Source organism: Nannospalax galili, unplaced genomic scaffold, assembly GCF_000622305.1.
Source record: "Nannospalax galili isolate Female #2095 unplaced genomic scaffold, S.galili_v1.0 scaffold652, whole genome shotgun sequence".
NCBI classification, from domain to species: Eukaryota; Metazoa; Chordata; class Mammalia; order Rodentia; family Spalacidae; genus Nannospalax; species Nannospalax galili.
In genome coordinates this window covers 2,169,092-2,184,106 of record NW_008332152.1, presented here as the reverse complement: position 1 = coordinate 2,184,106, position 15,015 = coordinate 2,169,092, and the positions used below count along the sequence as shown (strand labels likewise).

Sequence of the window (15,015 nt, the reverse complement as noted above, 5' to 3'; positions counted from 1 at the left end):
CCCTCAATCGATATGGAGTTAACCCACGTGGTCTCCTACCCAATGCCCTCTCGCAAATGAATGTATCATCACTTACCTACTCCTGACAGGGATAATTATTCTTCTCTTTCTACTTCTTAAATGCCTTGTTCTTCGTTCCCACAGTCAGAAAAAATTCAATCACTCGGTGTATCAGGCCCTCAGAGCAATTCACAAAGACGATTTCAACCCGCCCTATGCAGCCCGACAGACTTGGCTTGCACAAATGTACAGGCCTCCTACAGATAATTCCCCACCTCGACTGAGCCCCCGGGATGATACCCCTTGGAGGGCTGGTAGCCAATGATGGGTAAGATCCTGTTAGAATCAACCCAAGCCAGGACATGGACATGTATGCCCATGCTCCAATGATGGGTAAGGTTCATGCCCGAATAGGACAACCTAAGACAGGCACAGTCCATGATCCTGGGGTCATCCCAAGGCGAGGCGGAGCTGCCTACAGGCTCTCGCTGGACAGTCATTTTTAAAGAAAAAGGGTGGAAATGTAGCAGGAGGCCTCCAAAGATGGCGCGGACCCAGAGCCCTGGGATTCAGCAAGAATTCACTTCACTTTTTGGTCCACAAATAGCCCACCAAAAGGAGCCCACGCCTCCATACCCAGCTCGCGAGCCCAGTGACTGCTGACAGACTGCGTGGCGCGGACCAATAAGAAAACGATACGCTGACTAAAGGGACTTGGGCGTGGAGAAAAGGGAAATATAAGGCCTGCCTCCTCCTGCATTAAACGAGTCTGCAGCACCTCGCCTAGTGCTTGCTTCTACCCGACTCCCAGGGTCTGTGTGTCGTGACCCCGCGCCTCTTACCACCCCCCCAATCAGCAGGGGACCCGATCCAGGTTAGGGTCTTCACAGCTGGCCTGAGGAGAACCCGCAACAGTGCTGGGATTACCAGCCTGTACCATCACATCCATGGGGGTTGCCTCTTTCTAATAGATAATCCAACTCACTGTTGACACCCAGAAGAGCCCAAAGATCTAAATGCCAACAACATGTGCTTTACCAGGAGGTCCAGAGGACAAACCTGCAGTATGGAAGCAGACACCTGATGAATGCCAACACATTCACCACTGTGCTGTCAGGGACTGAGGTGGTCCCAGAAGATTCAACCCGTGGATATGACCTCAGTTAGAGAAAAGGTCTTTTCATAGATGTAATTAAATTCAGGATCTCAAGTTGTGAGCACCCCAAGTGATATAAGCAGGCCCTACATCTTCCTGAGCAAGAAAACATGAGAGAGAGACAGAGAAAAGGAGAGGTTTAGAGAGGACAGAGGCAGGAACTAGAGTGATGGGGCCAAAGCCAGGGGTGCTGTGGGGCCACCACAGGCAGGAAGGCATCTCATCTCCTCAGAGACTACAGAGATCAATCCTGCCGGCACCGTGCCTCAGTCTGCTGCCTCCAGAGCTTCAGAGTGAACTCTGTTGTTTTAAGCCACCCAAATTGTGACTTTTGTCATGGCAGCCCTAGGATACTAACAGAAGTGACTGAAACAGAAGATCAGAATGTGCATGTCTTTTCTGGGGCTATCCCAATTCACCTTTAGATGTGTTTTGCTATGCCTTGCAAATTTTAAAATAAGCACACATGAACAGGTAATCTTAGGAATCAAATCCAATAAAAATATAAAGAACCTATTAATATCAAATACATACACACAAACTAAGGCCGCCATGGGGTGAGCATTTCTACATATGAAACCAGAAGTACAATCCACAGGAGGAAAACAGTTCTAGTCAGACTTCACTGAAACCAGAGTCTGTACAAGACACGAAGCAGCAGGAGGAGGCAGGCAGTGGTCTCCTGTCACGGCCATGCTCTCTGCTCCGTGCAGTCCACTGAAGGAACCAGCTTTCCTTCTGTTCTGGTCTAAGGGTGAGTGCTCTCCCCGACCAGTCAAACCCTCCACAATGGCGGGCTGCACGGTGGACTATGTGCAGAGGAGGAGGAGTTTCACCTCTCCTCTGTTTCTCCCAACTCAAGACCCCTCCAGTGTCCCCAGATGACACCTCAAGGATTCTGGCTGGAGGCCCTGTGTAGCCAGAGGCCTCACTGCCCAGGCACTTGACTCAGGACCCTCACAGTCGCCCTCACTGCCCAGGCACTTGACTCAGGACCCTCACAGTCGCCCTCACTGCCCAGGCACTTGACTCAGGACCCTCACAGTCGCCCTCACTGCCCAGGCACTTGACTCAGACCTGAGCAGTTGTGTCATGGGGAATTGGAGCTGCCTGAAGGCTTCTGGCCAGGCCTTCCTGCTCCAGCTCATGCCTGCCACCACTTGAGAGGTGAGAGACCAGCCTTCTTCTAGAAACCTTCCCTCTCTTCCTCAGGACCCATGGAGGGCTCCTCTGAGACTTGGGGGCTAAGACTTCTGGTCAGAGCACCCCCTGGTAAAATCTGAAGGACTCTGCTCACAGGGACAACTCCGACAGCACAGCCCTTTAGTGGCAAGAGACCTGGCCTCCTCAGCAGACCTTTCATTGGAAAAGTCTTCCTTCCCTGGCAGCCAACAATCTGGCCAAGCCAACTTCTTGGTGGGATATGAAGGCAGGGTACAGGGTGGCCCTACTGCTTAGCCTACAAGGGAGAAAGGGCTGCTTTCTTTCTGTCTGCTCAGTCCCTGTGCCCAGCAGACACCACACAGCAGCAGCTGCTGAGCAGATTCACGCAGGTTAGAAGGCTCCCCCTGAGTTCTCTTCTCTTCTGACTGGCCCTCCTGAGGCTGTACTCCAGAGGTACCCCAGGTGACACCAGACTGGTCAGCCTTCCCCTTTCTGAACCTGGTCCAATGTTTTGGTTCCTTAGCTGTTGGCCCAGCACCAGGAGGTCCTTTGAAAAGGAAGCACACCTCCTTATTTATTAAAGGATTTAATTTTTTTGTTGTTGGTTTGTTTCTTGTTTTTTAAGACAGAGTCTCCTTGTAGCCCCAGCTGGCCTGGAACTCGCTATGTAGACCAGGGTGGCCTTGAACTCACAGAGATCCACTTGCCTCTGCCTCCCACATGCTAGGAATGCTAGGATTAAAGGCGTGCACCATCATGCCTGGCTCTAAAAGATTTAATTTTTAATTTATGTGTGTGCACATGCGTGTGTGTGTGTGTGTGTGTGTGTGTGTGTGTGTGTGTATGACAGTGCCTGTGGAGGCCAGAAAACAGTGTCAGTATAGCTGCCCAGAGAGGTCAGAAGACCATCGGATCCCCTGAAGCTGGAGCTGTGGGAACTGAACTCAGGTCCTCTCAAGAGCAGTGCACATTTCTAATCACTGAGCAACCTTTCCATCCCCTCTAAAAGGGTCTTACAGCACTTCTGATTCACCATTTTTTTTTTTTTTTTTTTTTTTGGTCTTTTTGAGACAAGAGTGTCTCCCTGTAGCCCCAGCTGCCCTGGAACTCACTATGTAGACCAGGCTGGCCTTGAACTCATAGAGATCCACCTGCCTCTGCCTCCAGAGTGCTGGGATTAAAGGCGTGCAACACCACGCCCGGCCCTAATTCACCATCTTAATCAGGGAGGATATGGAGATTTAGAGGTTGAACTCTGACCAGGGTACAGTCCACAAAGGGGAGGGTGACCACAGAGGGAAAGGTTCTTATTGTGTCCAAGGGAAACCATATGGTCAGTAAGACCCTGACCAATCCCAGCAGATGGCATGAATTAAAAACAAAAAATTCGGCCGGGCATGGTGTGCATACCTTTAATCCCAGCACTTGGAAGGCAGAGGCAGGCGCATCTCTGTGAATTCAAGGCCAGCCTGGTCTACATATGAGCTCCAGGTCAGCTGGGGCTACAGGGAGACTCTGTCTCAAAAAGACCTCCCCCCAAAAAACTTCAGGGAGCCAAGGGATTCCTCCTAAGCCCCTGATAATAACCTAACGAAAAGGTTAATTTTTGGACACTTACATGGTCTTAAACACCCAATACACAGGTATAACCAAAGAGCAAAATAATTAATATTCCAAAACAATTTCTAGCAGCACCAACCAGGATTCTCATCCTGACCCAGCTCAGTGGAGACCTGGTACTCCTAAAGACGTACAAAGGCAGTCATTCAGATGACTAGCATCGACCAGTTTTAAAAGAACTTTACCAGGTACTACTAGTAGCTACATTAAACTTCAGGGAATTACTATGTTCATCTGTCCAGAATAAAACCCTACTTTCCACAAAGCACAGGAGATAAGGAGAACTCTGTCAGAGCAGTAACCCATTAAGGACCAGCACTTTCTCTCCAAAACATGATTCCCTGAGCTCAAACCCCTTCTACACCCCTTCTCAAGGGGGCCTTAACTCCCTTTCAGGGCAGCCATGGTCTCGACCTTTCTGGGCACTATGAAATGACTACAGAGCTCAAGCTTTCTTTTACTGCCTGCCTGAATCCTGGCTTTTTGTGTGTGTGTGTGGGGGACCCAAGCTTATCTCTGCTTCCTAAGAAACCTGCCAGGACTACATTCCTTGGCATCCATTCTTCCCCAAATCATATTTCATCAGGACTATGTACTACTGCATTTTAACCTCACTGTCAAGTTTGTCTCCTCTAGGGTTCAACAGTTCCAGCTCCACGTGATGCTTTGACAAGGCTTACCCCCACCTATGGAAGCCCCATTTCTCAAACCTGGACCGGCTGATACAGACATTCTATCAAAGCGGCCCTAGGTGTGGTGCTTTTTTCATAGAATGCCATAGAACTCCTGCAAGAGAAATGCAACACAGGTAGGGCATATCATCCTTGCTCAGTTCGAGGAAGCTACTGAAGAGCCCTCCAACCAAGCCAAGACTAGGTGTGGGCTCTGCCAGGAAAGGGGTGGCGGCAACATGGAGGGAAAGACATCGTGAGATCAAAAGCTAGCCTAGTCCCCAATGTAAGCCTGGGCCAAGAAAAACAGAAAGGAAAAAAAATCACAGGCTCATCCCACACAAACTACGGAACAGCAGAACGGCTCGGCCACTTGAGCAGCAACCTGATCCGATCCCACAGAGCTGCTCCATCTGCATGGCAGAAACTGTATGCTGGGAAAATGAATAGATAGTAACCAATTTGCATATGTAACCAAATACCAACCAATTGGAACTGCCCCAATTTACATGGTGGGAATTACATGCTAGAAAATTGCACCCTAACCAAAAAGTAGTTCACCCTAATGGAGCATGGACTGCTCCACGGCCTGTCGCCCCACATGTCAGTTGTTTCATGGCTGCTGTGCTCTCTGCCACATGCTAAATAAACATGTGTTCTAAAAAAAAGAAGACTAGCTAGAATAATGACTCTGGGTGAAGGGCCTTCCTGTGTGTCTATAACCCTAGCACTGGGGTACAGAGTGAGGGAAGGCATTAGATGGCTCCCCTAAGCACAATGGCAGTCAGTCTAACCAATCGGCAAATGCAGTATTCGAGAAGAGACCTTATCTCAAAAGACTCTATCTCAAAAGAAGACATCAACATCAATACCAACCTCTGACCTCCACACACATGTGCACACACATGTATGTGCATACCTATTTATTATACACACACTCCAAGTAAAGAAAATGAACATGAAGGGGCAAATCAGACATTAGGAGAAAATACCTTCAAATATGTAACTGATACGAAGACATATATCTGGAAAATATAATTAAGTTTTGCAACTCAATAATACAATTAAAAATGAACAACAGCTTGAATAAGCATACCACTATGTGTGGTGGCGCACACCTGCCATCAGAGACTGAGTCTGGAGGATCCCCAGTTAGACACCACGTGTGGTGGCACACACCTGTCATCAGACACTGAGTCTGGAGGATCTCCGGTTAGACACCATGTGTGGTGGCACACACCTGCCATCAGACACTGAGTCTGGAGGATCTCCGGTTAGACACTATGTGTGGTGGCACACACCTGCTGGAGGATCTCCGGTTAGACACCATGTGTGGTGGCACACACCTGCCATCAGACACTGAGTCTGGAGGATCTCCGGTTAGACACCATGTGTGGTGGCACACACCTGCCATCAGACACTGAGTCTGGAGGATCTCCAGTTAGACACCATGTGTGGTGGCACACACCTGCCATCAGACACTGAGTCTGGAGGATCTCCGGTTAGACACCATGTGTGGTGGCACACACCTGCCATCAGACACTGAGTCTGGAGGATCTCCGGTTAGACACTATGTGTGGTGGCACACACCTGTCATCAGACACTGAGGCTGGAGGAGCTCTGGTTACAGACCAACCTGGACTACACAGTAAGACAGCGAGAATGTCTCAAAACAAAGAAAGACACACGCATCTTTCACTACAGTGAAAAAGCAGAGAGCAAGCTGTCAGTGAGGATATGGGAAGTTCATGCACTGCAATGGAAATGTTAAACAGTGTAGCCACTTTGGAAGGAGTTGGCAATTTCCTAAAAAGCTAAACAGAACCCTACCGTGTGATATGGTCGTTCGCCTGCAAACCCTCCATGAGACTGAAAACAATGTCCACACAAAGACATGCAAGTGTTTGTGGCAGAATTACAAGAGCCAAAAAGTAGAAACAATCCACATGTCCAATGACCAGTGACCAGATGAATAAGACACGGACTGCCTGGCCCAGTTCAGCAACCAGCAGAAGGAACTGCCAACAGCTGGGGTCACAATGTCTGAAAGAAGCCAGGTGCAAAGACTACATGACACGATTTCGCCTACATGAAATGTCTAGAAAACACACCTTTATAGACATGGAAACACCTGAGATGGGCTAGGCTGGAAGTGGGACACAAGGGTACTTTGCGGATGAAAGACGTGTTCTCAGAATGAACTGCCACAAGAAATGCACAACTTGAGAAATCTACTGAGAGCCCTGCAAACAGCCTGCACGTTAACTGACAGCCCTATACACAGTCTGCACATTAAATAACAGCCCTACATAAAACCAGCATGTTAACTGACATTCATACAGCCTGTATGCTAAATAACAGCTCTACATACAGCCTGTACGCTAAATGACACCCCCGTATATAGCCTGCATGTTAACTGACAGCCCTACATACAGGCAGTATGTTAGCTGACAGCCCTGCATATAGCCTCCAGGTTAACTGACAGCCCTACATACAGCCAGCATGTTAACTGACAGTCCCACATACAGCCAGCAGGTTAACTGACAGCCCTACATAGAGCCAGCATGTTAACTGACAGCCCCACATATAGCCTTCATGTTAACTGACAGCCCCACATACAGCCAGCATGTTAACTGACAGTCTTACATACAGCCTGCATGTTAACTGACAGCCCCACATACAGCCAGAACGTTAACTGACAGCCCTACATATAGCCTGCACATCAACACTCAGTAAAGTTGGAGGTTTTCTGCCACACCAGGGTTTTCCCACCCATCACACTGGTATCAATCAGACTGCACAGACTAGCCTGCCCCAGGTAGAACCTGGCCTGGAGCACAGCCTTGCACAGGGCGCCGTAGACCGCGCCTCCTAGCAAGCCAGCCTGTTCTCACTATAATCCCATGGCTGAATTCCACACTTGCAATGCTTTCTTTTTAGGTTTAAAGTCAGTTCTGTAGAGTCACAAGTGCATCTTCTGAGGACTCTTCTAAACACCAGGCGGACTTCCATCACAGAGCCAACCTACGGCCAAGAGGCCTTGGTTTGGTTGTGCCATTAAATGTGCACTGCCTTACAGCAAACTAAACTGCAAAAACCTTTCAAACAGGTCATCCCTTGGCACACCGTTAGCTTTGCTTTACTGGATTAACACGTATTCCTCCACTCAAAAAGTCCAAAGAGAATGCATACACATCAAAAGCTAGGTTTACTGAAGAGCAAGCTCCAAGTATTTTCAACAGTTAGTGTGTGGAAGGGAGGGAACACTGTGGTACCAAAGCTTCACCTCATGAAAAGGTAGGTGACACAACAGTGCTGGAGACCACTACCCTGTTTGAACTCTGCAGAAAGCACGCTTGACCACATGTGCAAAGTCACCAGTAGCCAGCAGTGTCTATGATGGCAGGGCCAGATAGGCATGCAAGCAGATGCAGGTTCTAAAGGGCAGTGCAGTGTCCCTTATGTTTAGATCAGGTAAAAACTATGCCTTCCTTACCCGGCTGTGTGAACATTTGCTCTGTACCTTGCAAACAGGTCACACTTTGTTGCTAATTGTTTCCTGAGCTCCTGCAGAGAAATGTCCTTTGATCTGCCTGACCTTTGCTCAGGAAAACCAGTTTAGAGCACTCCATCCCGGTGAATAAAACCTTGGAAGTTAGAGACCCAGTGCTCTTTGTTCTAGGGAACAGGGAGTCTCCTGGTCCCCAACCTTCCTTAATATTAAACTGTCTTGTGTGTGCTATCTTATTATTGGATACCGTGCCACCCCTCGTTGTGTCCACCACCACCCTGCCATGAAGGAGGCAGCACCAGCAGTGTTCCCTGAGAAAGCACGTACTCAGTCTACTCCACAAACAGACCTAGTACCCACTATGGGCCAAGTTCTGTTCAAAGTGCCAGGAGCCCAACAGTGAACACAAGAGAACAGTCCCACGGACACCTCACTTAAGTTGTGGGAGGCACAGCAGGACCAGGGTTCAGTGACAACCAGGTGGACACTAGAAGGCAGGGAAGAGAAGGAGGCACAGAGCCGCAGAGATGAAGGCCAGGGGCAGGTGCAGGTTCCACAGTTCCAGGGAGAGTCAGAGGCTAGTGCTTGGAGGAAGCAGGGTCTTGGAAGGTCTCTGAAGGTCATTCTCTTTGGTTTTGGAGGTACTGGGGTAGACCAAGCCCTCAGCTCTGAGCCATACCCTGCCCTGGGAAGGTTCTCCTGAAAAGGTGGTGAGACCCTGGCAGGGCCTGAGCTGGGGTGCCAGGAGCTATTACTTCTCTGGAACAAGGTTAGACAAAGACAAGGGAGCCACTGCAGGAGTCAAAGGCAGACAGGCTGTGGGGACGTCAGTAAAGGCGGGAAAGGTGTCTGGATTCTAGACAAATTCAAAGACAAATAAAACAGTATTTGCTAAGAGACTGAATCAGATGTAAGAAGGGGTCGGGGTTTGTCAAGGTCATCAATCTGTAACTTAAAACCAAATATTCTCTAAGACCAAGTCCTAGAAGATTGACAATTTATGTTCTGAACAGACACAGACAGGATGTAACTAGGGTAGGAGGAAAACAGGCAAGAACAGGTGGAAAACAGGAGAGAACACGAGGAGGCTAGGAGGAAATGCAGAGGCACAAAAATGCCAGGTGACCCTTGGCATGCAGCCTCTCACCTCCTGGTCTGCAGGCGGGGCACAGCACAGAACAGGTGAGACAAAGGACACTGGAGACCAACGCTAAGCAGCACGCACGGTGGCATCCCAAATCATGCCATACATGTGAAGACGCTTCTGCCAGCAAAGAACTTTCCTAGTACAACACTGAAGCAACTGCCAGATCATAACACTTAACAAAGGACAAACTTAAGTGCTCACTAAATGGAAAAACTGGTGCCATGAAACTCACTATGACATTGAAGGCACTGAGACCAGAGAGTCTAGGGAGCTCGTCTTAGCGGCTAACTTCTTTCGCACATATTCATTCTTTTTTTAAAGTATTTTATTTATTATTTTTATTTATGTGTACAAGTGTATTGCCTGCATGTATGTGAGTGCACCTGTGTCATGTAATGCCTCAGAGGTCAGAAGAGAGCTTCGGACTCCCCTGGAACTGGAGTTAAGGATGGTTCGTAGCTGCCATGTGGGGGGCCGGGAATTGAACCTGGGTCCTTTGCAAGAGCAGTCAGTACTCTTAACTGCTGAGCCATCTCTCCAGCTGACTTAGTTTGTTCTTCATTGCTGTGACAAAACACTCTGACCAATACCAACTTGGGGAGGAAAGGGTTTATTTGTCTTACATCTCCCAGGTCGCAGTTCATCAGGGAGCCCAAGGTAGGAACTCAGGGCAGGAACCTGGAGGCAGGAGCTGGAGCACAGGTCATGGAGGAACGCTGCTTACAGGCTTGCTCTCTTGGCCCCTGCTCAGCCTGCTTTCTTATGCAACACAGGCCCACCTGCCCAGGGGTGGCACCACCCACAGTGGGCTGGGCCCTCCCACATCACTCATCAAGAAGATGCCCTTCAGACATGGCCACAGGCCAGTCCAATAGAGGCAATTTCCCAATTGAGGCTCCCTCAACCCAGGTGTGTCAAGTTGACACTAAAGCTACCCAGCACACCAGCACTAGCATATATTCATTCTTTTAACCTCAGGTCAACCTGACCATTTCACAGTTGAGGGCCTGCCAAAGTAAAGATGGCCAAGGTTATGCCACAAAGACACAAGGGTTCCTAATCAGCAGGCAGGTGAACCCAGCTACTTGAGAGGCTGAGGCAGGAGCATTCCAAAGTCAAGACCAGCCCGGGTTCCCAAAAAGTAAAAATGAGGGGCTGGAGAGATGGCTCAGCAGTTAAAAGCAGTGACTGCTCTTGCAGAGGACCCTGGTTCAAGTCCCAGCACCCACATGGAGACTAACAACCATCCTTAACTCCAGTTCCAGGGGATCGACACCCTCTTCTGACTTCCTCAGGCATCACGTAACACGGATGCACCTACCTATATGTAACACACTCATACACATAAAACAAAAAAATAAAATATTTTTTAAAAAAAGAAAAGTGGAAACGAGACAGGATATACAGTTTCGTGGCTGAGCAAGTACAAGTCCTGGGTTCCATTCCCACCACCACAGAGATAAAAAAAAAGAAAAGAAAACCCAAAGCCAGGTGAGCACATGGAGCCCTGACCCTGCCTTCAAATACCCTCCAGCTGGGATCTCCCAGGAGACACGCTCCTCCCACTCCTTGGTCACTGGTTTGCTCCTGGCTCCTACCTACACCTGTTTACTAATTTTAAGAAAAACACACTTGGGGCTGGAGAGATGGCACAATGGTTAAGAACACTCACTGCTCTTGCAGATCACCTAGCAGCTAAAAACTGTACATAACTCCAGTTCCAAGAGATGCCTGGCCCCCTCAGGCACAGCATATACATGGTGTACTTGCATACATGCAAACAAAACACCCACACATGTAAAATAAAATATATCTTAAAAAAAAAAAAGAAAGAAAAGAAAAACAGTTCCCTTTGTTGGCACAAAACTGCCTGCATCATAAGCACTTCATTCTTTCAGACTTGGTACAAAACCCAAAGCTACACTCTCATCTACAGGGGAAAACCCAAACTCCCACCAGGGACAAACACCTGCTCGTTTCTGCTGTCTTCTTTGTCCTTTCAAAGCGCACAACTTCTTTGTCCTCTCCACCACAGCCCACCAGGCAGATCTGCCCCTAGCGAAGGGCAATCATCTGGAGAGGACTGGCACCTTCTAGATGCCACACAGTTCCATGGTGCTATCCGTGCTACTTCACAGAGGAAAGCCACAGACCAGTGGTGTGGCATGGAGTCTCCAGGAAACCGGCACGAGGCAGGAGGAACAAGCCTCCAGTAACACATCCTGGGGCAGAAACCTGTCTCACTCTGAACTGAAGAACTGCCCTGTGTTGAAAAAAAATCTAAGCTAAAATTTAAAACTTAGATGATTGGACCTGCTGGACTTCAGTGTCACTGAGCATTTTTCATGATTAATAAGCATCACTCTGATTAGGTGATTCATCACCCAAGCCACTGCAGTATGGCTTCCCAACAGTCTAGCTGGCACCCTGTACATTCCACAGAGGGGCTTCAGCACCAACAAGCAAGTCCTCTGCTGAGGGAATCTCTGCCACAGCGCACAGGCAGGAGGTTAAGAATCTTCGAATTATGGGCTCAAACCTGTTAAAATTTCTATAGGTTCAAAAGATTATGAAAATAACTCAGCAGTGTTTTCAAGTAACAATCTCATTCTATTTCCCCCTAATCTCTGGGAACTTCGCATTCTTCTCAGGCCCAGGGTCTAAGCACTGTTCTTTTCACTGAAGAGGGAGGGAGGGAGGGAGGGAGGGAGAGAAAATGGAGACCACCAGTCCTTAAAATGCTCACCAGGGAATCATGAGGACCCAAATTTGACCCCTAGAATCCATGTAAAAAACAGGGCATGGTGGCATGCCTGCATTCTAGCACTGGGATAATTGGGATAGATATATTCCCTAGGGTTCACTAACCAGTCAGCCTAACAGAACCAGTCAGCTCCAGAACCCAGTAAGAGGCCCTTGTCTGAAGAAAACAAAGTGGACAGCTCCAGAGGAACGCCGCCTGAGGCTGACCTCTGTCCTCCACATGTGCATTCACACACAGACGTACACACGTGCACATATACACACACATAAAATGGTAAGCATAAACTCTAGTTTTCATCTTAAAATGAACACTGACTGGCTCGGTGTTCTAAATGTAATGCAAGGCTGTTGTGGGGAGGACAGCACACTGAGGAAGGAGTACGTGCATAGTATTGAGGAGTTCAGAACAGATTGGCCTCCGGGTAGACGTCTGCTCTGCTTACACTAGCTCCTTCACAACACACACAGCTGAGAGAGAAACAAGAGGAGGAAGGAATGAGACCCGGAGTGCCCACCAAAGCCCAAGAAACATGAAAACCAGGAGGAGGCCCACCAAAGGCCCGGCCACAGAAACGTGAGAATGTCATCGCAAGTGTGAGCAGCCAAGTCAGACTTTCCAAGCAGACAAAAAAGATAAATAAAAAAAAAAATTTTTTTTGGTCTTTTTGAGACAGGGTCTCTCTGTAGCCCCAGCTGTCCTGGAACTCACTATGTAGACCAGGCTGGCCTTGAACTCACAGAGATCTGCCTGCCTCTGCCTCTCAAGTGCTGGGATTAAAGGCGTGCGCCACCATGCCTGGTGATGAATAAATATTTTGAAGAGATTTTTCTCTGAAGCTACTTTCTTTTCTGAGACTCTAGTGAGTGAAGGGCTGGCCCTGCCGGTACAGGGACCCCATCAGCACCACACTCTCTTATGCTGCTACTTCAGAGCCAGGGGTGACCCTCTTCCCAAACTCCAGCAAACCTGCGAGAAGGTGCGAAGTACCCTGCAGCCATGCTGAGCCCTGTGGCCACCCACGCTGCACTCATGAAGGTCAGAAGTTACAGGTCATACATGTTCCCAGACACTGACTACCAGGGTAACTAATCTATGCCTTTAGTCACAGCTGATGGCATGGACCTGGGGAGCTTTATCTTCAGAAGGTACTGACAAAGTGCTTAGGAAATGCAATCAAGCACGTGGATGCCCTGCAAACAGAGAAGATTCATTCAGCATCCCTACTGCACACAGCACTTGGGAAGGAGGTCTCAGGACATGGACCACACTAAATCCAAACAAGAATTGGGTGCAGTTTCCTTGAGGAGATCAGGAAGTGCCTGGGCAGTGTGGCCTCCAGACCAGCTCTGCCACATCTATCCGCAGGCCTACAGATACAGCCTGCCAAGGCTTTTAGATGACAAGCATTCAAGAAAGAAAAGCAAGCAAGCAAGCTACTGCTGAACTATGCAAGTCTCAAGTCTCCCAACTTTAAGGGAAACAGAGTCCACTTCCCTAAGAAACTTCATCTAAAGACAAAGCAACAAACAACTTTACACAATGCTCAGGGATACTGCAGGAAGGAGCTGAGAGAAATAGCACATACATCCATGAGACTGGAGGGCAGAAGACAGAGAAAGGGGCAGGTGGGGGTGGTGCGGCAGCTCCTGGGGCACTGGAGGCCCCAATCATCCTCTGGCCTCCCACCAAGTTCTGTAAACAGTACTTCCTTTCAAGGCCTGCAAGACAGCTTAGAAAAACTAGCTTCAGGGACTGGGGGGATGGCTCAAGAGCTAAGAGCACTTGCTGCTCTTCCAAAGGACCCAAGTTCAAGTCCCAGACCCAAATGAAGTGGCTCACAAACACCGGGAACCCCAGCTCCACAGGATCAGACACCCTCTTCCGCTCACAAACACCGGGAACCCCAGCTCCAGAGGATCAGACACCTTCTTCCGTCTCCAAGGCACCTTCACACATGGCAGACATTCACAGAGACACAAACATGTAAATAAAAGTAAATCTTTTAAAAGAGAGACGAACAGGGCTGGAGAGATAGCTCAGCTGTTAAGAGAAACTGGTTACTCTTGCAGAGGACTGGGGGTCGATTCCCAGCACACACATGGTGGCTAACAACCGTTTGTAACTCCAGTTCCAAGAGAATCCGACGCCCTCTTCTGACCTCTGTGGGCACTGCACGTCACAGGTGCACTTGCATACATGCAGGCCATACACTTGTACACATAAAATAAAAATATTTTTTAAAAGAAAAAAAGCAATAAAGTCATGCTCATATTAAACTCTAACAGTCAAATATCACGCCTGTCAAAAAGGCTATACCTGTAGTTTGAAAGACAGCTCTGCAAGTCATCAAAACGTCAACCAATATTTCAACACTTCCCGAAAGTTCATGGCTTGTAAAAATATTCTTCTAAAGTTTGCTTAAAAAGCAGAGGAATTTTTTTTCTGTAACAGTGTGTGTGTGTGTGTGTGTGTGTGTGTGTGTGTGTGTGTGTGTGTGTCGCTCTAAGTGGAAGAACGAACGGAACGAAGGCTCAAGGGGCAGACCCGGGACTAGGTGTGGTGCAGCTCCCAGCGCGCCCAGCCCGGCGGCATCTCTGTACAGGGGCCTGCAGGTGCAGGAGGATCCACCCGGCGGGGCAGGGTCACCGTGGCTGGCGGTGTCCCGGAGGAAGACCACCTGCGCTCGGGGGTGGCCGGGCCTGCCTGCGGGGCTGCGGTCAGCACGCGAGCCCGGCCGGCCGAAAGGACCCGCCCGCAGCCCCGGCAGCGCAGCACAGGGCCGGCCGCTCCGCCCCGAGTCCGTCCCGGGCCCGAATCCTTCCCGGGGTCGGAGGTCGCCGTCCCGGCTAGTCCGAGCCGCCCCGGCCGGCCGCGCCCCCTGCCCGCGCCGCACTCACAGGTGACGATGGGCTTGTTCTCCATGGTGTAGACCACCGGCGGCAGCGGCTCCTCAGGGGCATCCATGGGCGTCCGGCGTCACCG

General features: G+C 49.3%; 1 protein-coding gene across 1 annotated transcript in view; it reads right to left on the bottom strand.

The window, feature by feature from the left end:
• Trappc10 (trafficking protein particle complex 10) overlaps positions 1-15,009 on the bottom strand; it is a 103,250-nt gene extending 88,241 nt beyond the window's left edge. The window contains exon 1 of the mRNA XM_008827390.3: positions 14,931-15,009. Coding sequence (XP_008825612.1) covers positions 14,931-14,997 — 67 coding nt within the window. The 5' untranslated portion in view covers positions 14,998-15,009. The remainder of the gene's footprint in view (positions 1-14,930) is intronic.
• Positions 15,010-15,015: the final 6 nt, after the last annotated feature.